The sequence below is a fragment of the Phocoena phocoena genome, chromosome 14, assembly GCF_963924675.1.
Source record: "Phocoena phocoena chromosome 14, mPhoPho1.1, whole genome shotgun sequence".
In the NCBI taxonomy this organism is placed as follows: domain Eukaryota; kingdom Metazoa; phylum Chordata; class Mammalia; order Artiodactyla; family Phocoenidae; genus Phocoena; species Phocoena phocoena.
In genome coordinates, this window is record NC_089232.1 from 54,464,307 (window position 1) to 54,485,800 (window position 21,494).

General features: G+C 45.7%; 1 protein-coding gene across 1 annotated transcript in view; it reads left to right on the forward strand.

Annotated features, from left to right (window-relative positions):
* ABCG5 (ATP binding cassette subfamily G member 5) overlaps positions 1-21,494 on the forward strand; it is a 43,057-nt gene that overhangs the window by 2,418 nt on the left and 19,145 nt on the right. The window contains 9 exon segments of the mRNA XM_065890829.1: positions 5,758-5,898; positions 5,980-6,074; positions 10,233-10,365; positions 11,946-12,085; positions 12,840-12,969; positions 13,776-13,989; positions 14,072-14,277; positions 15,307-15,445; positions 20,550-20,735. Coding sequence (XP_065746901.1) covers positions 5,758-5,898; positions 5,980-6,074; positions 10,233-10,365; positions 11,946-12,085; positions 12,840-12,969; positions 13,776-13,989; positions 14,072-14,277; positions 15,307-15,445; positions 20,550-20,735 — 1,384 coding nt within the window.

A 21,494-nucleotide genomic window follows, 5' to 3' on the forward strand; every position in this document is an offset into this window, starting at 1 on the left:
CTAGGGGCTCATGGGCTGGTGTCTGATGATACCTTATCATGCTTTTATGACTGTCCATCCTTTTATACTGAACATGAATTCAAGGTAAGACTGCAAGTTCCCTGAGGGGAGCTTGGTCTTTTTTTTTTTTTCCTGCTGTATCCTCAACAGTTAGGAGAGGGCTGGCCACATCGTTGGTGCTTAATAAGTATTTGCTGAATAAATGATTAAGCAAATGAATTAATTGTATGAATTACTCTTAGTTTTTCAGAAAATAACATGATTTCATTGGTGTCTCATCTAAAGCAGTATTGTTTATCAAGTCTTTACTAGTGAGGCAAAAGATGAGTTAGGTGTTCAAAGTCTCACTAGAGAATGGTCTGCATAGCGCAAGCCTGCCTACAGTCAACCAACACTCCAGGGGAAGGTAACTTTATTTGACTCATTATTTTTGATCATTTAGGACCTAGACTCTAGGCTGCATTCTCCCTTGCAGAAGACTATTTAGTTACAGGTGATTTCTGTCCATTTAGAGAGGATAAACCCAAAGGTCACAGTTTTATGGCCCTGTAGGGTGTTAACCCTTTTTTCCTTTTTTTTTTTAATTGAGGTAAAATATACATAATGTAAAATTTGCCATCTTAACTATTTAATTTATTTTTATTTTTTATTGAAGTATAGTTTATTTATAATGTGTTTCAAGTGTACAGCAAAGTGATTCAGTTATATATATGTTCTTTTTCAGATTCTTTTTCATTATAGGTTATTATAAGATACTGAATATAGTTCCCTGTGCTATACAGTAGGTCCTTGTTGTTTATTTTATCTACTTTATTATTTTTTTTGGCCACACCATGAGGCATGCGGAGTCTTAGTTAGCCGATCAGGGTTCGACCCTGTACCCCCTGCAGTGGAAGCGTGGAGTCTTAACCACTGGACCACCAGGGAAGTCCCCTTGTTGTTTATTTTATATATAGTGGTGTGTATCTGTTAATCCCAAGCTCCTAATTTATCCCTCTCCCTGCCCCCTTTCCCCTTTCCCCTTTGGAAACCATAAGTTTGTTTCTATGTCTGTGAGTCTGTTTCTGTTTTGTAAATAAGTTCACTTGTGTCATCTTTTAGATTCCACATATGTGATATCGTGTGATTTTTGTCTTTCTCTGTCCTACTTCACTTAGTATGATAGTCTCTAGGTCCATCCATGTTGCTGCAAATGGCATTATTTCACTCTGTTTTATGGCTGAGTAATATTCCATTATGTCGTGTGTGTGTGTGTGTGTGTGTGTGTGTGTGTGTATTTTTATATTTATATTATATATATATATCACATCTTTATCCATTCATCTGTTGATGGACACTTAGGTTGTCTATTTTTAGTTTTTTAAGGAACCTCCATACTGTTTTCCATAGTGGTTGCACCAATTTACATTCCCATCAGCAGTGTCGGAGGGTTTCCTTTCTCCGCACCCTCTGCAGCATTTGTTATTTGTAGGCTTTTTAATGATGGCTATTCTGACTGGCGTGAGGCAATACCTCATTGTAGTTCTGATTTGCATTTCTCTAAAAATCAGCCGTGTTGAGCATCTTTTCATGTGCCTGTTGGCCATCTGTTTGTCTTCTTTGGAGAAATGTCTGTTTAGGTCTTCTGCCCATTTTTTGATTGTTGTTTGTTTTTTTGATATTGAGCTGTATGAGCTGTTCCTATATATTGGAAATTAAGCTCTTGTTGGTTGAATCGTTTGCAAATATTCTCTCCTAGTCTGTAGGTTGTCTTTTTGTTTTGTTGATGGTTTCCTTTGCTGTGCAAAAGCTTATAAGTTTGATGAGGCTCCATTTGTTTACTTTTGCTTTTACTTCTTTTGCCTTGGGAGACTGACCTAAGAAAACATTGCTGCGTTTATGTCAGAGAACGTTTTACTTGTGTTCTCTTCTAGGAGTTTTATGGTGTCTTGTCTTGTGTTTAAGGCTTTAAGCTTTTTTGAGTATATTTTTGTGTACCTTCTTAACCGTTTTAAACTGTACAGTTCAGTGGTATTAAGTACATTCACGCAGTTGTGCAACCATCACCACCATCCATCCCCACAGCCTTTCATCTTGTAAAACTAAAAGCGTTCTTTTTTTTGGCTGCATTGGATACTTGTTGCTGCGTGTGGGCTTTCTCTAGTTGTGGTGAGCGGGGGCTACTCTTTGTTGCGGCACATGGGCTTCTCATTGCGGTGGCTTCTCTTGTTGTGGAGCACGGGCTGTAGGTGCGTGGGCTTCAGTAGTTGCAGCATGCGGGCCCTAGAGTGCACGGGCTTCATTAGTTGTGGTGTATGGGCTCAGTAGTTTTAGCTTGTGGGCTCTAGAGCGCAGGCTCAGTAGTTGTGGCGCACGGGCTCAGCTGCCCTGCGGCATGTGGGATCTTCCCGGGCCAGGGATCCAACCCGTGTCCCCTGCACTGGTAGGCAGATTCTTAACCACTGTGCCGCCAAGGAAGTCCCGAAACTATTCTTATTAAATAATAACTCCCCTTCTGTCATTTTCTCAGCCCCTGGCAACCACCATTACACTTTGTGCTTTTATGATTTTGACTACTCCAAGTACCTCATATACATGGAATCATACAGTATTTATCTTTTTTAACTGGCTTATTTCACTTATAATGTCCTCATTGTTCACCCATGTTGCAGCATATTGCACAATTTCCTTCATTTTTAAGGCTGAGTAATATTCCATTGTATGTAGAGACATAGTTTGCTTATCCATTCATCCATTAATGGACACTTTGATTGCTTCCACATTTTAGTTATTGTGAATAATGCTGCTATGAAAAAGGGTGTACAAACATCTTCAAGACCTTGTTTTCAGTTCTTTGGAGTATACATCCAGAAGTGGAATTGCTGGATCATATGGTAATTCTATTTTTAATTTATTTAGAACCTCTATACTCTTTTCCACAGTGGCTATCCTATTTTATATTCCCAGCAATAGTGCACAAAGGTTCCAGTTTTTCCGCATCCTAACCAACACTTGTTATTTTCTATTTTTTTAATTGTAGCTGTTGGGTATGAGGTAGTACCTCATCGTAGTTTTCATGTATATTTCCCTAATGATTAGTAGCCTTGAACATTTTTTCATGTGCTCATTGGCCATCTGTGTATCTTCTTTGGAGAAATGTCTATTCAAGTCCTTTAACCAGTCTTGAACTGGCTTGTTTGTTTTCTGTTGTTGTTGTCATTGTTGAGTTTTAGAAGTTCTCTCTCTATATTCTGGATATTAATCCTTTATCAGATATAAGGTTTGCAAATATTTTCCTCTCATTCTGTGGGCTGCCTTTTTGTACTGTGGATAGTGTCTTTGGTTGAAAAACATAAGTTTAAAATTTTCATGAAGTCCAGTTTCTCTACTTTTTCTTTTGTTACCCGTCCCTTTGGTGTCACATCCTAGGGCATTAACCATTTTTGCATCTAACTTTGCCACTTATTCCAATCTTCTTTTCTCCACTACTTGTACATACTAGTTTCTTATATCCTTTTTTTTTTTTTTCTGCCTGCATTGGATCTTTGTTGCTGCACATGGGCTTTCTCTACTTGCGGCAAGCGGGGGCTACTCTTTGCTGCGGTGAGCGGGCTACTCATTGCAGTGGCTTCTCTTGTTGTGGAGCACAGGCTCTAGGCATGCAGGCTCAGTAGTTGCGGCATGCGGGCCCTAGAGCGTGTGGGCTTCAGTAGTTGCAGTGTGTGGGCTCAGTAGTTGTGGCACACGGGCTTAGTTGCTCCGCGGCATGTGGGATCTTCCTGGATCAGGGATTGAACCCATGTCCCCTGCATTGGCAGGTGGATTCTTAACCACTGCGCCACTAGGGAAGTCCCTTATATCCTTTTTTGAATGAGGATATGAATCCTTTTTGGTCATCCTGCTGGTACCCTCATTAATGAGTTAATAGGTATTTGACACATGTTCAAAAAAGGATAATATTAGTTACCTTTTTCTATGTTTAAAAAAGGATCCCCAAACTAAGTGACTTAATAAAAATCATTAATCTCTCAGAGTTTCTACAAGTCAGAAATTTGGAAGTGCCTTGGTTGGATGCTTCTGTCTGGGGTCCCTCATGAGCTGGTAGTCAGATGTCAGCTGGGGCTGCAGTCATCTGAAGGCTTGAATGGGGCTGGAGAAGCTACTTCCAAAGTGGCTCCCTCACATGCTGTCTAGCAAGTTGGTGCTCACTGTTGCACAGTGAGGATGTGTGACATGAGAGGAACCCTGAGGGTCACCCACAAGAGGCTGAGAGGGAGCAGCCAGACCAGCAGGATTAAACCAAGAGGATGAGGTGGCATCAAGGCCAAGGGAGAGAGGTTTACAGAGAAGGGCAAGCAACAGTAGCAGCTGCTGCTGGGGAGTCAAACAACATACAGAGAAGCATCTACTGGATTTGGCAACAAAGAAGGAGGCTAGTTTTGAGATAGTGGTGGAACTGGAATCCAGGTTACAGGCTCTTTGGAAGGTCTGTCAGAGTTGAGATTGGATCCCAGAAATGTAAGGCTAGGGAGGCTATGTTAGAAGTTAGAAAAACCACAGACAAGGCTTAATATCATGACTGGGACACTGCAGAGCACATTTTGAAAGGCAACCCCAGTGAAGTCACATTTTGTTTCTTTACAAAAACTCTGCTCCCTTCCCCACGCTGACCTCTACCTGAACATAGTGGGGCTGACTCTGAGCTGTGTCAGTCATGGGTTAGATAAGAAAACCACTGCTCCGGGAGCTTGGCTTATACATCTTTGCACCCCTCAGAGCAACCAGCGGTTTCTTTAAAATATTTGAACAAAAGATCTTTTCTTTGGTTTTGCACAAGTCATCACATCCTCAGTAGAATTCTATTGCCATCTTCTCAGACAGCCCAGAACCTCCTGCCTGTTTCCTGTTACTCATTCTAACTGCTTAAAAGCCTTGGTCAGGAAAGTCCTGGTGACTCCTGTTCCTGTCTCCATTAACTCTCTGGGCCCATGTAAGCTTGTGTATGGGAAGGGCCAGCTGGTGTCCTACCCTGAAGGATCTCTCTAACCCTAGAAAAAGCAAACCAGGAGAAACCTCACCCTCCAGTCACCTCAGCACAGGGTAGTTAGTTCATCCCATCTCCTCTGTGGGCAAGTCCTTAGCGACAGCCAGCTGGGTTATTATGCCCAAGGCTCTCAGTGTAGGCCGAGGCCAACTTGGTTTTAACCAAAGGACTCGCTAAGCTAGTGCTTCTCAAACTCTAACATGCATGAGAACTACCCAGGGATCTTGTAAAAAGCAGGATCCGGGTTAGGAGTTGGGGCCTGAGATTCTGCATTTCTAGCAAAAGCTCTCAGGTGGAGCTGATGCTGTTCAGCCTCAGACCACACTTGATTAAGTCAGCGAGGCTCTGGGCAGTGTCGCCTACATTCAGGAACCACCAGAGGATCCCAGGGGGTCACAGAAACAAATTCAGATGTCCCAGGATCCAAATGTTTCCAAGAACCCTGGTTTTCCTTTTATTCTGATCCTGTATTTTCTTTTTCAGCCTCAAGCAGCTTTAAAAACAAACAAACAGGAGGACAAAGCTCCTCTAGTCCTGACGTGGAGGAGAGAAACAGCTTGTCCCCTCTCATTGAGGAGACAAGCTGGAAGGACTCATTCCAGCCATGAGCTTGTCCCATGAGGCCAAAGAGAGAACAAGTCAGGGCTGGACCGTGGGTTCACCGAGGGTCTCGGGAAGTTCCCGCGAGTCCTCGTGCGGGGCCTCCTCCAGGACCTTCTCTTGTCGCCTCCCAGGCTCGGGGAAAACCATCCTGCTGGACGCCATGTCCGGGAGGCTGCGGCGCACGGGTACCCTGCTCGGGGACGTGTTCGTGAACGGCCGGGCGCTGCGCAGGGAGCAGTTCCAGGACTGCTTCTCCTACGTCCTGCAGGTGCGCGCGTCCCCGGCCCCTGCCCGGCTGCCCGCTGGCCCCGCAGCCAGCGAGGGGGCTGCTGACACATCCCTCCCCTGCAGAGCGACACTGCTGAGCAGCCTCACGGTCCGCGAGACGCTGTGCTACACGGCGCTGCTGGCCATCCGCGGCGGCTCCCAGGTCTTCTTCCAGAAGAAGGTGGGTACCGCCCCGGGGCCACCCAAGGGATCACCCCTATGTGGCTTTGCACCCCTTCGTCCCTCCGCTTGCCCCTTCCTCCCCTTCACTCTTCACCCTTTAAGAGTCAAGGGCTGCGCTGGCAGCCACTAGTCACAGGTGGCTTTGGGGCGCTTGAAACTGACTAGACCTACTTGAGATGTGCTGTGAGTGTAAAATACACACCAGATTTCAGGAACTTAGTCTGGAACCACAGAATGTGAAATATCTCATTAACAACTTTTAAGATATTGATTGTTGGTCAAAATGGAAATAGTTTGGTTGTATTGGGTTAAAGAAACTATACCACTAAAATTCATTTCATCTGTTTCTTTCCACTCTCTAAAATGTGGCCACTGAAATATTTAGATTCTAAATGTGGCTTGCGTGATATTTCTGTTGGGTGGCGCTGTCCTGAGAGCTCTGTGTTTGAACAGATATGGCTCTTTTCCTCACTGTGTGTTGCCCTGCAGCCCTGTTGAGATTTTTCTCAACTTTCTTTGAGGGGACTTGAACGTGACTCATCCAAACTGGATTCAGTTGGGGAAGGAGGAACTATTGAATTGTCAACTCTAAGTTCCAATCTGTTTCTTTAAGTGGACCTGATTTGGAAGAGGCTGTGAGTAAACTCACAGGGGCCTTTCCTGGAAACATTGCCCCGTTTCTGTCTGGGCTGGAAACATACAACCAAGGACAGGTCGACGTGCCACCTGCGAAGCAGGCACAGTTCTCTGGGAAACTGGCGCTCAGAGGTGCCAGAGATCACTGGTGACATCTGCCTCAGAGGCTTCACCACTCTGAAGCCTCAGTGAAGGTTCCCCCTGGGCACACAAATTACATCTGCACTTCAGGCTCCAAAGCTAGCCTTCCTTTAATGCCATTGAGGCTCCAAGGGAATCCTCCATCTCAGCTCAAGGGGCAGTAGGTTACTCCCTTTTTATCAGGCACCTCTGAGCCTGTCACCAGCGAGTTACTCCTCTTTGTCCCTGGTGCTGGACTCTCAGACAGGGCTTGGCCAGTGCAGCCAGGTCTGAACTGTGTCCAGAGTACCAGCAGGCTTGTTTGTTGTCATGCCAAGTCAGGAAAGGGCATTCTTCTGTTTCAGAGTCCTGGACGTGTTGGAGCATAGCTTTCACTCCAGAGGAACCTTCAAGAAAGACCCTTAGCCCCACAGAGTGAGGACTAGCCCTGTTCCTACCTAGAGGTTACCTCAGAGTGCTCAGAAGACATTGCGAGGTTCTTGCTATCCTACCAGCTTATCCTCTGGGCTCTCGTATGTGGCTGGCATCCATCAGGCCTTGCTCACACACATCTCATTTCATTCTGGCATCAGCTCTATGAGGGAGGCGTTATCTCCAACTTTCAGATCAAGAAACTGACCCCCAAGGATATCAAGATCCCACACCTCGGACTGGCAGAGCTGAGACATGGACCCAGGTGCTCTGGCTCCATCATGCCTCCCTGGGCCTCACTGTGGTCTGAGAAGACAGAGGTCGGAATTTGGCCCACGGGGAGGCACAGGCGTCTTCACATGACTTAGCTGCCCTGACTGAGTGACAGGTGAGCCCCTATGTAGGCTTCCTGTCTGCCTGCTTTAGTATTTTTGTGTCTAAAATGGGTAGGAAAGGATCTCATTGGTATTTGGGTTGGAGAAATGAAGTCATAAGCAGATTCTTTTGAGGTAGTGATCCATTTACATCCCATACCCCAGGGAGAGAATCTGAGAAAGCCACCGAACCTTTTCCCCTGAAAATGCACATATTTGCATACATATTTAGAAAATTCAAGGTACCTGAAGTTGGTTGATGGCAAATTTGCCCCCTGTGAATGGTCCCTCTCCCTGGCACCGGCAGCCCCTAAGTGTCCTGCAAAGTTTCCTATCATAAAGCTCTCCCTGCTTGAGAGTACTTTCTGAGCAAATCCAGTCCACCGGATGTAAAGTCCCGACAAAGTAGTTTAGGGAGATGGAAGTGCCTGTGATAACAGAGCGTGCATCAGATCTGCTTTTGTCCTCTGCGAACCTGAACATAAAGCCACGATTGATGTGGCAGGCTTTGTCCGCCCTTGTGCTTCTTGGACCACTCGAGAACCCACACAGTTTACTCTCAGTCCCAGCTCTGCCGTTTGCTAATGGTGTGACCTTGGGTAATCTATGAACCTGTCTGAGGATCTGTTTTCTGTTCTATAATAGATAGAGTAATAATGCATCTCTCCTGGAGCTGATGTGAGGAATGAATCAGTTTATGTGAAATCACACAGCATGGAGAGGATTGATGATCCCAGTGGTCCCTTCCAAGACTCTGTGAATTCTATTCCCAGCAGTGTTTGCAAAACGTGGGAGAGGCTTCTAGCCAGAGACATCTGAAACAGATGAAGTAAATGTCTCCCCTGTCCATTGCTTCTGAGCCAGGAGGGGCAAGCTTTACTCCTTTCTTGCTGTTGCAGAGCAGATGGAAGGGACACTCGGGAATCTACCCTGACTGGTGAACACATAAACCTTGCCATGTCAAGTGAAGCTCAGTTCCAGAATCCTTCCACTCTGATGGCAAGAAGAGACAATCATACTGGTTTACATATGCATTTCTAACCTCCTCCTTATTCCTTTGTATCTATTTCAGGTGTATCCCTTTTTTTTGGTCAAAGCATCATCTATTGATCCCACTCCCTGTCTCCTCTGGAACTTTGTTCCATAAATCATCCCCTCCTTTACTCCAGTTTAGTTTGCTGTTGTTGTTATTTTTTAATAGGGTATTTAAAAAAATTTTATTTATTTATTTTTGGCTGCATTGGGTCTTCGTTGCTGCACGTGGGCTTTCTCTAGTTGCGGTGAGCGGGGGCTACTCTTTGTTGCGGTGCGCGGGCTTCTCATTGTGGTGGCTTCTCTTGTGGAGCACGGGCTCTAGGTGCACGGGCTTCAGTAGTTGTGGCTCGCAGGCTCAGTAGTTGTGGCTCGCGGGCTCTAGAGCACAGGCTCAGCAGTTGTAGCGCACGGGCTTAGTTGCTCCGCGGCATGTGGGATCTTCCCGGACCAGGGCTCGAACCCGTGTCCCCTGCATTGGCAGGCGGATTCTTAACCATTGCACCACCAGGGAAGTCCTCTTCTTTTCATTATAAAAGAAACGCAATCTCATTAGAGATGTATGGGAACAAAACTCATTATCATATATATAAGTATTCCCAGTCTCTTTCTCTCTGCTTTCCCCAGGGCCTAATGCAGATAGGGGTACTCAGTCAGGGGAGGACCAGAAATAGAGATTTTTGAAAGGGTCTCTGGTGGGGAGATAAGCTAAGGAAGGAAAGAGGGAGAGGGAGGGAAAAGGCCAACCTTCTTGATTAGAGAGTCAGTAATGAATTTTTTTTTAGTGATGATTGTTTTGGGGAGTTGAGTAGTAAGCAGAGGATTTCAGGGAGCTGAAGGGTATAAGATAAGCAGAGTGAGGAGAATTGGGGAAAAGGAACTTTTTAAAAGTGTGTCTGTAAGTTATACACTGGGTTCCTTTTTTTTTTTTTTTTTTTTTTTTCACTGGGTTCCTTTTAAAGTCCTTAAAGAGATTCCAATAAAGATTGGCTTTATTTTTAATTACTTTTGATAGCTGGATTATATTTGATGCAAAACCACAGTGAGATTGGGCCACATGGGACTCCAGGACTTATTTGGGTTACATAGGGGAAGCCAGGTTTAGTTCAAAACAAATTGATTTTTTTTACATGTAAAACATTTATTATAATAAAGTTTCAAAAACCAGAGACTAAAAAAATAAGCTATATCGTAACTATGCCTTAGGGGGGGTTTCTCTATGGGCTGGACTGACTGTAGCATCTGGAAACAGGAGTCCAACAAAATCTGCATAGTTTCCTGTTGACTTTCCCTGAAGCAAGTTGAAACAGTTTTTTGTTGCTGTAAGGACTTCTGAAAAAAAATTCATGTCAATATTATTTATTTTAATCTGATACATATATTGTGATTTAAACCAAATTGGATTCTCTTGTAATAGGCGTGCTTTCCCTAGGATGTGGTGAGTCTGGAAGTGGCCCAAGCACTCAAGGGAAGTGTGTTGCCTCTCCCCTGCCATCCTCAGCCCATGAATTGGGACACAGCCCAGCAGTGACCAGCCTTCCTGGACATTGTATCTCTTACAGGTGGAGGCAGTCATGGCAGAGCTGAGTCTGAGCCACGTGGCAGATCGACTGATTGGCAACTACAACTTTGGGGGAATTTCCCATGGTGAGAGGCACCGGGTCTCCATCGCAGCCCAGCTCCTCCAGGATCCCAGTAAGTGGGACCCAGAACTGCTACTGGCTGCTGCCTGTCATCTTCCATGTGTCTGCAGACATTTTCAGCCCTTTCTTCTCAGTCTTCATTTGGAAAGGGCTTGGTTGGTTGGGAACTGAAGTCACTGAGGTTTCTCAAACTGGGGACCCAGTTTCTTTGGAAATCTAAGTAGTTCCTGATGCGATTCCATCACCCAGGTACAAAAGAGCTGTTGGACTTGGAAGCACTGCGTCTGTGTTAAATGTTCAGTTAGGGTCTTCCATGAATGCCCTGTCCCTCCTTACTTCTTACTAGAGCAGCACCACCGTGTCTACTCTGGAAAGCCAGTGAGTTCTGCTGTGACTAGAAGTATTTATGAAACGGCAGGAATTAAAATAGGATTTTAAGTGATACATGAGAAAGTATATATATTGGAAGGAGGGGCTATCAAGATGGGGTAGCCAGTCACCTGCCTCTCCTGCCTGGCTTCATTCTCCCCACTGTCTGGGGAAACCTTGCCACTTACGTACACTTGGAAGAGGACATGATACATTTGGATACTTTCTTCACATTGGGGTAGACCAAGACTGCCTGCTCTTCAGAACAAATAAGAGGGATGTTCTTAAGAACAGGCTACAAAAAGTACCCTGTACCTTTTGGGTAGAAATAAGCTACAGTTAAACCCTCTAAAGAATCCAAATGCCTGTCCCATCTCGGACTTTGTTTCACAGGTCAGAGTTTTCTGCAGTGCAAAGACGCAGTTGGTGTTGGAAAGTGCTAGACATGAAGTGACATCATGTCTTTTTAAAAAATTTATTCAAGTATAGTTGATTTACAATGTTGTGTTAATTTCTGCTATACAGCAAAGTGATTCAGTTATACACACACACACACACACACACACATATATACACATTGTTTTTCATATTCTTTTCCATTATGGTTTATCACAGGATACTGAATATGGTTCCCTGTGCTATACAGTAGGACCTTGTTGTTTATCCATCCTATGTATAATAGTTTGCATCTGCTAATCCCAAATTCCCGATCCACCCTCCCCTACTCCCCCTCTCCCTTGACAACCACGAGTCTGTTCTCTATGTCTGTGAGTCTGTTTCGTAGATAAGTTCATTTATGTCATATTTTAGATTCCACATATAAGTGATATCATACTTGTCTTTCTCTGTTGGACTTACTTCTCTTACTGTGATAATCTCTAGGTCTATCCATGTTGTGAGATTTTGCCTTTTTAACCAGCCTCCTCTCAGCCTTTTAGAAATACCTGGGTGCCAGCCTGCCAGCCCTCGTTCCCTGTTAGGGTCCCCTGGATGGAGCCCAAACAGTCTATAGTGCCACACGAGAGGCCTGACGTGGTTGCTGCCTTGTCCCTTCAAGGATTCAGGCTGGGATGTGCTCTGGAGCTGGGAGTTGGGCCCTTCCAGGGCAGGTGCTTTCTCCTGGGCTCAGGCTAAAGTACTGCTCACTGCACACTGTTTGGATGGGATAAGACAGCTCAACAAGGAACTGTTCAAATTTCTGAGGCTAGAGCACAGAGGCCAGGCTCAGCAGTGACTCAGATGTCTGACCTTCCTTTGCCGCAGAGGTCATGCTTTTTGATGAGCCAACCACAGGCCTGGACTGCGTGACTGCAAATCAGATCGTTGTCCTCATAGCAGAGCTGGCTCGCGGGGGCTGCATCGTGACCCTTACTATCCACCAGCCCCGCTCCGAGCTCTTCCAGGTGAGGGGGATGTCTGTTGTTCCAGCTCAGCCCATCCAGGGTGGGTATAGGTGTGCCAGGCTGGGGATCTCGGAGTAGAGATTAGTACTTAAACCAGAGCAATCCTGATGGGAAGGGCCAAGGATGGAAACTCAGTTCTTTTAGCACCTATCATGTACCAAATACCTTCTATACACTAGCTCTTTTAATCCACACAACAACCCTATGAGGTGGGTACCAGCATTTTCACTTTACAGAGGGGAAGAGTGAGACTTAGAAATGATCCAAAATTGAGCCAATATCACAGTTAATAAAAAGCTGGAATTGGCATTCATATTCCAGTTGGCTTTCAAGTCTGTGTTTTTCCACCAAATCATATAGATTTCCTTCCCCAAAAATCTCACCTTAATCTCCTAGGATCCTTTTAGGGAGCTATTATTTGCCTTTTATAGATGAGGATCTGAGATTTGAAAAAATTTTTTCGGTCCAGGGTCACTCATTCCGGGGCATGGCGGGGCCTCAAACCTATAGGTCCTCTGCCAGTTCCATGAGCTGTCCTCTATCCTAGACATGATGCTGGGTGCAGGCTGGGAGGCAGCAAGACCCACAGTGGCAACCCAGGCTGGAAGGAAGAGGGATGCATTTTGAGAGGTTCTGATGGCCACAGTAAGAGTACTGATGTATGGCTGAGACAGTCAAAGGACTGACTACTTGAGACTTCTTTTCCATAAGGATGGAAAAGGACAGACACTAACACTGTCTGTCGTTCAATCAGCTCTTTGATAAAATTGCCATTCTGAGCTGCGGAGAGCTGGTTTTCTGTGGGACACCGGTGGAAATGCTTGATTTCTTCAGTGGCTGCAGTTACCCTTGTCCCGAACATTCAAACCCTTTTGATTTTTATGGTACGTTTTTCTTTTACAGTCCCCATCATATATGTTTTTTAAACTTTATCATCTCAGATTTCTGCCTAGATGACACCAACACAAGTGGGTTTTATTTCTTCTTTTGTTTTGGTGTTTTTACTCTTCAAAAAATTAATTTGGCTGAGCCAATTGACTTGCCATAGATGACCTATCAGAATGAGGTGGGGGATCTCTTTTTTTTTTTTTTTTAACATTTTACCACTACTCTTCACTTTAAAAAAAAATTTATTTATTTATTTTTGGCTGCGTTGGGTCTTAGTTGCTGTGCGCGGGCTTTCCCTAGTTGCGGTGCGTGGGCTTCTCATTGCGGTGGCTTCTCTTGTTGTGGAGCAAGGCTCTAGGCACATGGGCTTCAGTAGTTGTGGCATGCGGGCTCAGTAGTTGTGGCACACGGGCTTAGTTGCTCTGCGGCATGTGGGATCTTCCTGGCCTAGGCCTTGAACCCGTGTCCCCTGCACTGGCAGGTGGATTCATAACCATTGTGCCACAAGGAGAGTCCCGGGGATCTCTCTTGAAATGGTGCACTTCTACTTTGTCAGAGAAAAATTAGCTGAACTTCTGAATTCTCCCACACAGGCCTATCAGGATCTTCATGGCCCTGCTGTGGTAGCTTTAAAATATTCTGATTTTATAGGTGGGGATTAACAACAGGTATTATTTTGATGAGATGAGGTATTATGGTTAGCACTCCTAAATCAATGATGGAACATATATTATTAGTCACTGTGTATATATGTGCATTTAAAAACACATGGGTCATTTTTTTGTGGGAAAAAAAATTTCAGTGGACCTGACATCAGTGGATACCCAAAACAAAGAACGGGAAATAGAAACCTACAAGAGAGTCCAGATGATTGAATCTGCCTGCAAAGAATCAGCAATGTGTCGTAAAACCTTGGAGGATATTGAGCGAACAAAACACCTGAAAACATTACCAGTGATTCCTTTCAAAACCAAAGATTCTCCTGGAGCCCCTTCTAAACTGTGTGCTCTCTTGAGGTAAGAGCTTCACCCCATTTTAGATAGGTAGACATCCACCCATTAAAATAAAGCAATTAAAACGAGGTTGTTTGGCTTTCAGGAGAGTGACGAGAAACTTAATGAGAAATAAGCTGGCGGTGACTATGCGTCTCACTCAGAATCTGGTCGTGGGTTTGTTCATCGTTTTCTTCCTTCTACGGGTCCAGAACGACATGCTAAAGGGTGCCATCCAGGACCGTGTGGGTCTCCTGTACCAGTTTGTGGGTGCCATCCCGTATACAGGCATGCTCAAAGCTGTGAACTTGTGTGAGTGCCCTGCCCAGGAGGTGGGCCCCCGGGGTCGGGGGAGCTTCTCTCTCCCTGAATATCTCCTTTCTCCAGCCGACACCTTGCAAGACTCCACCATTATAGGGGTATTTCTCTGAGCTCAACCTGGCCCCCTCCAGGTTCTCTCTCTGGGACAAGGTAACTCGTGAATTAGTAACACCTTAGTGGGAATCAGCTCACCAAGTGGATCTCCCTGAGCGTCTCTGAGGATCCAGGGAAGCATGAAGTTATGAGGAGACGATGCAGCAGGGTTTGGGCAGGGTTTTTAGAAGATCAGCCCTGGTATCTTCTCTTATCCATTAGGAGGCACAGCCCATGGGGGCCCGGATGCCTGGCCAACTTTGCACTGTTAATGTTCTTTTTGGAGTCTATTTTAGGACAGCCAACACCTGGTTTTCAAACTCAGTGGGAGTCCAGAAGCAATACCTAGTTGCCTGATGTTCTGTGCCAACACCCTGCAAGAAAAGAGGACAGAGTGCCTCACGTCACTCATTTGTGTCCCTTTTGCATGTGTGTTCTTGAATTGGTGACACCCCTCCCCCCCCACTTTAGAGAGACGGAAATGAATTGTGACAGTTTTTTTTTTTTTTGCGGTACGCGGGCCTCCCACTGCTGTGGCCTCTCCCGTTGCGGAGCACAGGCTCCGGACGCACAGGCTTAGCAGCCATGGCTCACGGGTCCAGCAGCTCCGCGGCATGTGGGATCTTCCCGGACCGGGGCACGAACCCGCGTCCCCTGCATCGGCAGGCGGACTCTCAACCACTGCGCCACCAGGGAAGCCCTGTGACAGCTTTTGTAATCCTACTGTAATTCAGGTAGAGTGTGGATTTCTGGGGTGGGGGTATTTATAGTTCTATGGATGTCAGGTTCCTTTTCTCCATGACTAGGGGGCCCCAGCTGGTCCTCACCATCCAGTGCTGATAGATCTCAAGTTCAGCCTGGGCTAGCACCCCACCTCCTCCAGCTGTGTGGTGACCGGCTGTTCTGCAACCTGCCTCCCATGCCCAGTTCCTGTGTTGCGAGCCGTCAGCGATCAGGAGAGCGAGGATGGCCTGTACCAGAAGCGGCAGATGCTGCTAGCCTACGTGCTGCACGTGCTCCCCTTCAGTGTCATTGCCACCATGATCTTCTGCAGCGTGTGCTACTGGTAAGGAAGAGGGTGTCCAGAGGCCTTCAGTTTTCCCGGGCCATGCTTCCCAGATGGTGGGGTCCCAGATGGCCAGTGGGACCTGTGGAGGGAGAGCCCCAGGGTAAACAGCTCCCTGCTCTGGAGGGTCTGTCTTTGCCCACCAATGTCCAGTACAGTGTCCTGTCCTTCAGGACAAAGAGAGGAACCCCCACTGTGGGCCACACGGGACCTGAGAGCAGACCCTCAAGACTACACGCACCAGGGAATAACGTGTCCCGCATTCGCTGCGGGGCCTGGCCTGAGGGGAGGGCTCTGGAGTAGCTGGGACCAGGTGCAGAGGCAGCGAGGCTGTCCACCCAGCTCAGCGTGGCTCCCAGGCTGCTGTGAGCTGGAGCGGCAACGCTGCCTGAGGTTTCATTTGACCGACCTGGGGCATCGTGGTTGGGCTGGGGTGACGGGGGGGTGGAGGAATCAAGAGTGACTATGGGAAGAGAGCTTTGGAGAACCATGAAGCATCCCTGATGCTGGGTTTTGATTGATGGTTTGTAGACAGTGCTTTTTATTTCATAGAACTTTTTACAGATGCAAATCTGAAAATGTGTAGAGTTATTTGTTGATTTGTTGTCATAGGGAGGTGTATCTTCCCTAATCCCTCTGGCTTTCCCTTAAGAAACGATGGGGGGAATCATCCGGCATTCTGTGATTCCAGTAGTGAAAGGTGCCCAGCTTGTCGTTCCAAGAGAGGACTTCAGGCGGTTCTGGAGACACTGTCTTTCTTCAGGGCACTGGATTCATGTGTAGGTGCTTCTACCCATAACCAGTATAAAGACCCCATAGTATGCGATGTGAATAATTATTATGGATCAAGTGAAATACAAGTAGAAGATAAGTGAGGGCCTGGTTTGAGCTCCAAGATGAAGAGTTAGGAGGTCTTATTGTGCAGACTCTTAGATGTTGTTGTCACCCTGGGGAGTGACAGAGGCAAAGCTGCTTGCTCTGGTTAGCAAGAGGGCGGACTCTCGCAACCAAGGGCGATGGCAGGGACCACGTGGCCCTCCTTCCTGGCCTTGATGAAGCCTCCTTATCCTCTGACACTCAGGGACATGCTGAATCTCTGATCTGTGATGTAAATAAACCACAGGCCCGTCTAGTTTAGGCTAAATGATCCAGGAGCAGATTTTTTTTTTAAGTGACCATTTTTGAGTAAGCCAAGGTTGGTTGGAAATTGAGAACCTTGTTAATTTAGAACCTTGCTCCTCAATGTGGCCCACGAAGCACGGTGTCAGTGTTACCTTGGGGCTTGTTTAACCTGCAAAATCTCATGCCCAGCCCTGCTGAATTGGATTCCACATTTTACATGATCCCCCAGGTGATTTATATGCACTTTAAAATTCGCAAAGCACTGATTTTGAAGACCATACGATATTTGTAAAACTGCCCATGAGAAAGAGTTCTGTACGATTTTAGAAAACAGGGCGGTTTTAAACTAGGTTCAGTATTGTCACAACTCTTTGACAAAAGCATAATCATTTCTAGTGGTGGCAGCACAGCTGTTAGCAATGTAGCAAATACTTTGATTCAATGATAGAAAAGTTTGTTGAATGCCTACTAGGTGCCAGGCACAGTGCCAGGTGCAGCTGCGGATTTAAAGGGGAGTAAACTGAAGGGGCTGCCCTCAAGCTTGTTCTGAACTGAGACGGCCCTGAAAGCCGGAGTGTTTTCTGACTCTTAGCAGCACGTCAGACTTGAACTCACTCAGTAGCAAAATCCGATCTGAACCAACGTGAGGTTCATTGTACTTTTCCCACAGCAACATTCCTGTTTAGTAGATATGTTACAGGCGGAGTCCCAGACCCCACTGCAGCAAGTATGGTCTACACAGTGTGAACGAAGTCTTTCCCAAATCTGTACATTGCTACATTCCAAAACACATCTGGCCCTAAAGTATTTCAGATGATGGATTGTGGACATAAATCTCCAGATGACTTTAATTCAAGGAAGTGTAAGATTAATATTATAAAGAAGCACAAACACGGTGCTGAGGAATATAACAATGATGGCTGACACACATGAGCACTTGCTTTTATGTCAGGCACTAAAATGTTTAAATATATCAATTCATGTAATCCTTGGCACCATTCTGTAAAGGTGGCATTATTAATTATCCTTGTTTGAAGACGAGGAAGCTGAGGCACAGATGGGGAATGTCTCTTCCCCATCTCACAGTCATTATCACAGTGAATTACAAAGGAGACCAAGGGTCCATTTGGCTGGATGGGGAGAGGGACTCTTGGAGGCTTTATAAAGGAGAACTTGAGAGATGAGCAACATTTGAATAGATGGAAAAGGAGCAAGGGCATTTCAGGGGAAGAAAGAGAAGGAGCATAGGTTCAGAAGCAAAAACACACAAGACCTTTCCAGAGAAAAAGTTCAGTTGTGCTGTGGGGAAAGGAGGATTGGAAGGAATAATGGAAAATATGACTGACAGCCTTGGAGCCTGATAGGTGAGGTGCTGAATGCCAGGCTAAGGGGCTGAAGAGGATTAGATACCGGTACATAGTAGAGGATTTTGATCCCCAGGGAGTGACCCATCTGTGTTGGACTCTGGGGGGTGAGGCTGGCATCACTTTCGTCTCAGACTGGAGAGTTAGGGCAGAGAGGCTGAACAGCCCAGTGAGGAGGCTTGGTAACAGTCTGGGAAAGGCAGAGGCTCTGGTGAAGAGAGCAGCAGTGGCAACAGAAAGGGGCTTTCACTTTGAGATGCTGGGAAAGTAGAATCGAACGGACTTAGAAATGGAATGGATTTGCTGGGGGATAAAGAGAGTTATGGATGATGCCTGAGTTTTCAGCCTGGGAGGATGGGAAGGGGACAGTATCCTTATCAAGTTTGCGAGGAAAGAGAATGGATTTGGTTTTGAATATGTTGCATCTGGGATGCTACAGGACACCCAACAGGAGATGTCAATCTGAGGTCAATCTGAGGCACAATAGGTTGGTGTAGAAAGAAAAGGCAAGAGGAGTGAGAGGAGAGGCCTGGGAATGGATTCTGTAGGCGAGAATGTCAGGGAGGAAGCGGTCTGAGGGTGATATCTTAAGAGGCACATTCAGAGGGTGGGAAGAGGGAAGCAATCCGGTGAGAGAGGCAGAGAGGTGGTTAGAGTGGTGGAAAGAGAAGCAGGATCGGGCAGCGTCAGAGAAGGCAAGAAAGGAGGGAGTTTCACGAAGGTGTAGTGAACCCGTTCAGTACTGCAGAGGTTCAAGGAGGTGAGGCATAGGTTTAGGAGGTCACTGGTGCTCTTCCATAAAAGAGGTTCAGTAGAGTGGTGGGGGTGCCAGTCAGGTTTACCAGGGAACAAGGAGTGAGATGGGAGAAGCAGGTGCTGTTTGAGAAGCTTGGTGGTACAGGGGAGGATGAAGAGGGGGCAGTTGCTTAAAAGGTTACCAGACTCAAGGAGTGGTTATTTTACAATACGGTAAGTAAGACCATTAGGGAAAACCATTAGATTGAGAGTAGATGAAACTACAGAAAACTTGGGTAATTCGCAGATCAAGTTTCCAGATTAGACCAAGGCAGAAATAGGAAAATCAGATTAACATAGTACCAAGGATGCAAGTAGACAGGATAAAGCTTGGCAAAGATGAGGTAAGAGATAGAGACAGGGAGAAAGAGAGGAGATGCAAAGTAGGGAAGATAAAGATAGAAATTCACAAAATGGGAGGTAAATCCATCTGCTGAGCACTGGGGAGAGAGTTTGAAATTCCCTGGGAAGAGAGCGTAGTTTAAAGTAGAAGCTTTTATTAGCCATGATGGGACATGACATTGGAACCCAATAAGCAATGAGGAAGAATTAGGGGTCCAGGAATCAGCTGAGGCAAAGTGGCAGAATGGATCCAATTAGCACAGCTTAATTAAGAGAGCAAGGTCCCCAGGTGGGGAATTGGTAAGGCAAAGAATAGCAGAAGGGATGAGGATCTGAGGCATTGAGGGCTTTGGGGAAATGGGAGACGGGAGGAGGCCATGATCAGAAGGGGCATTTTCAGAATGTGAAATCTTGGACGTGGAACAGTTTAGAGTAACAAGTAACATTTAAATCCAAGACATAGTGAGTCATCAAGATTAGGTGGGTGGAGCCACTGGAATTGATCAGGTTACCTAATTAGGAGGCACTGGTGTTGATGGATTATCAAGGTTAAAAACCTTGAGGATAATGATGGTGGACAGGAGTGCAAAACTGACCCTGGTCTAAAAGCTACAAAATCATCAAAGGTGAGAGAATGTCTTAAAAGTCACAGAGGACTGCCTTGAGGCAGAGAATTAGTAGTAGAAGCCAACTTCCTGATTTGTATAGGGGGAAAGGCAGATGGCCTTGAAGAGTGGTAGGGAGGGGTGAGTGTAAGACATGCCAACTCCTCTTACTCTACAAATGGAAGAAAGAGTAGCCATGTCTAAGGGTTGTTGAGGACGTGCTATCACCAGGGAAATGTTATTTGGTGAAAGGAATGTAAGAGGTTAAGGGGCATGGATATAGAGTAGCTTGTTTACAAGAACATGAAGGTCAAATCAGTGGAAGAGGTTGGTAGAATACAAGACAAGAATGGAATGGAACAGGCCTGGGGAGGGCTAATCCGTTGGAGGATGAAAGCAGTGAAGGGTTTTCACGCTGGCAGTAACCCCATGTAACAAGGATGAGGTTCAGGGAAGGAGGGGCTGAGAAGCAGGTTGGGTGAGTCCTTAGCATTAGGGTAGTAGGCTAGCTAGGGTGGGAGCAGTGCCAGCCAGGCAGAATGTGTTGCTTATGGAGAAGTCTGGACAGTTCAGCCCTACTTACTGCAGTTGGTTGTGACCATCCTCTGAGTATTAGTATTTTTTTGTGAGAGCTGAGGGGCTGTAAAAAGGAAAAGGTGGCTCCATTGACTTGGGGCCAACAGAAACAATTTGAGGGACTAAATGGCCTCAAATATTGGCCCTGTTCCGAAAAGGCCTTTCAAAGGGGAGTTGGGCCTGTCCTGCAGACTCTCCCCACCCACTTAACCACCATGGATTTATCCACAGAAGTCAAGTGTGGAATTTTTCTTAAATGATAACCCTTGGAGAGGAACTAAAGACCTTATGTTTTTCTAGGACTCTGGCCTTATACCCTGAGGCTGCCAGATTTGGATATTTCTCTGCTGCTATCTTGGCCCCCCACTTAATTGGTGAATTTCTAACTCTTGTGCTACTTGGTGTGGTCCAAAACCCAAATGTGGTCAACAGCATGGTGGCCCTGCTCTGCATTGCTGGGGTGCTTGTGGGCTCTGGATTCCTGAGGTAAGATCTAATAATTCAAATGATTTAGACTGGTATGATTTGATGTTAATGATCACCTCATAATGATTATTATAAGGCATTGCAGAGAAGTGCTGTGTGATACTGTGATACTCGATCACCTTACAGTCCAGAGTATTTATAGTGCTTTCTAGTCAGTATTGCTTAGACTTTGAACTGTTCATTATTTGTTAAATAAAACGTCTTCAGAATGAGAATCAGGAAATGATGATTGAAGCATGTTATCACATGTCATAAGCCATTATAACAGGAGGAGGAAAACCAAGCTGTCCTCCAGAAATACTCACAGCCTATTACAGGCTAAAGAGCATGCATTTGGTTCATTTCTTCCCTGGCACTGTTGAGTTTCTATTCCAGCTCTCAATTCTCAGTTACTTTAAGAAAGTAAGAATAGTCAGATAAGAAAAGAGGCTGCAGGATAAAAGACTGCTCAAGAAAGCATCAGGACTAGAAGGACACACACCAAATGTAAACAGTAGTTATCTCTGGGTGATACCTATTTTAATTTTCTTCATATTTTCCTATATTTTGTGAATTTTCTATAATGGACAAGAATTACTTTATAACCAAGAAAAAATATATGTACACATACATACATATTGTATATTTTTTAAAAGTAGCAGGAAGGGCAGAAAATTTTAGAAGGGTGAAAGTGGTTTCAGGTGGGTGATGTGAGTGGGATCCAGTAAGTAAACTATGGGTCCCTGAGAAAATGTGAAGACAGCTCTGTTTCTTTGACTT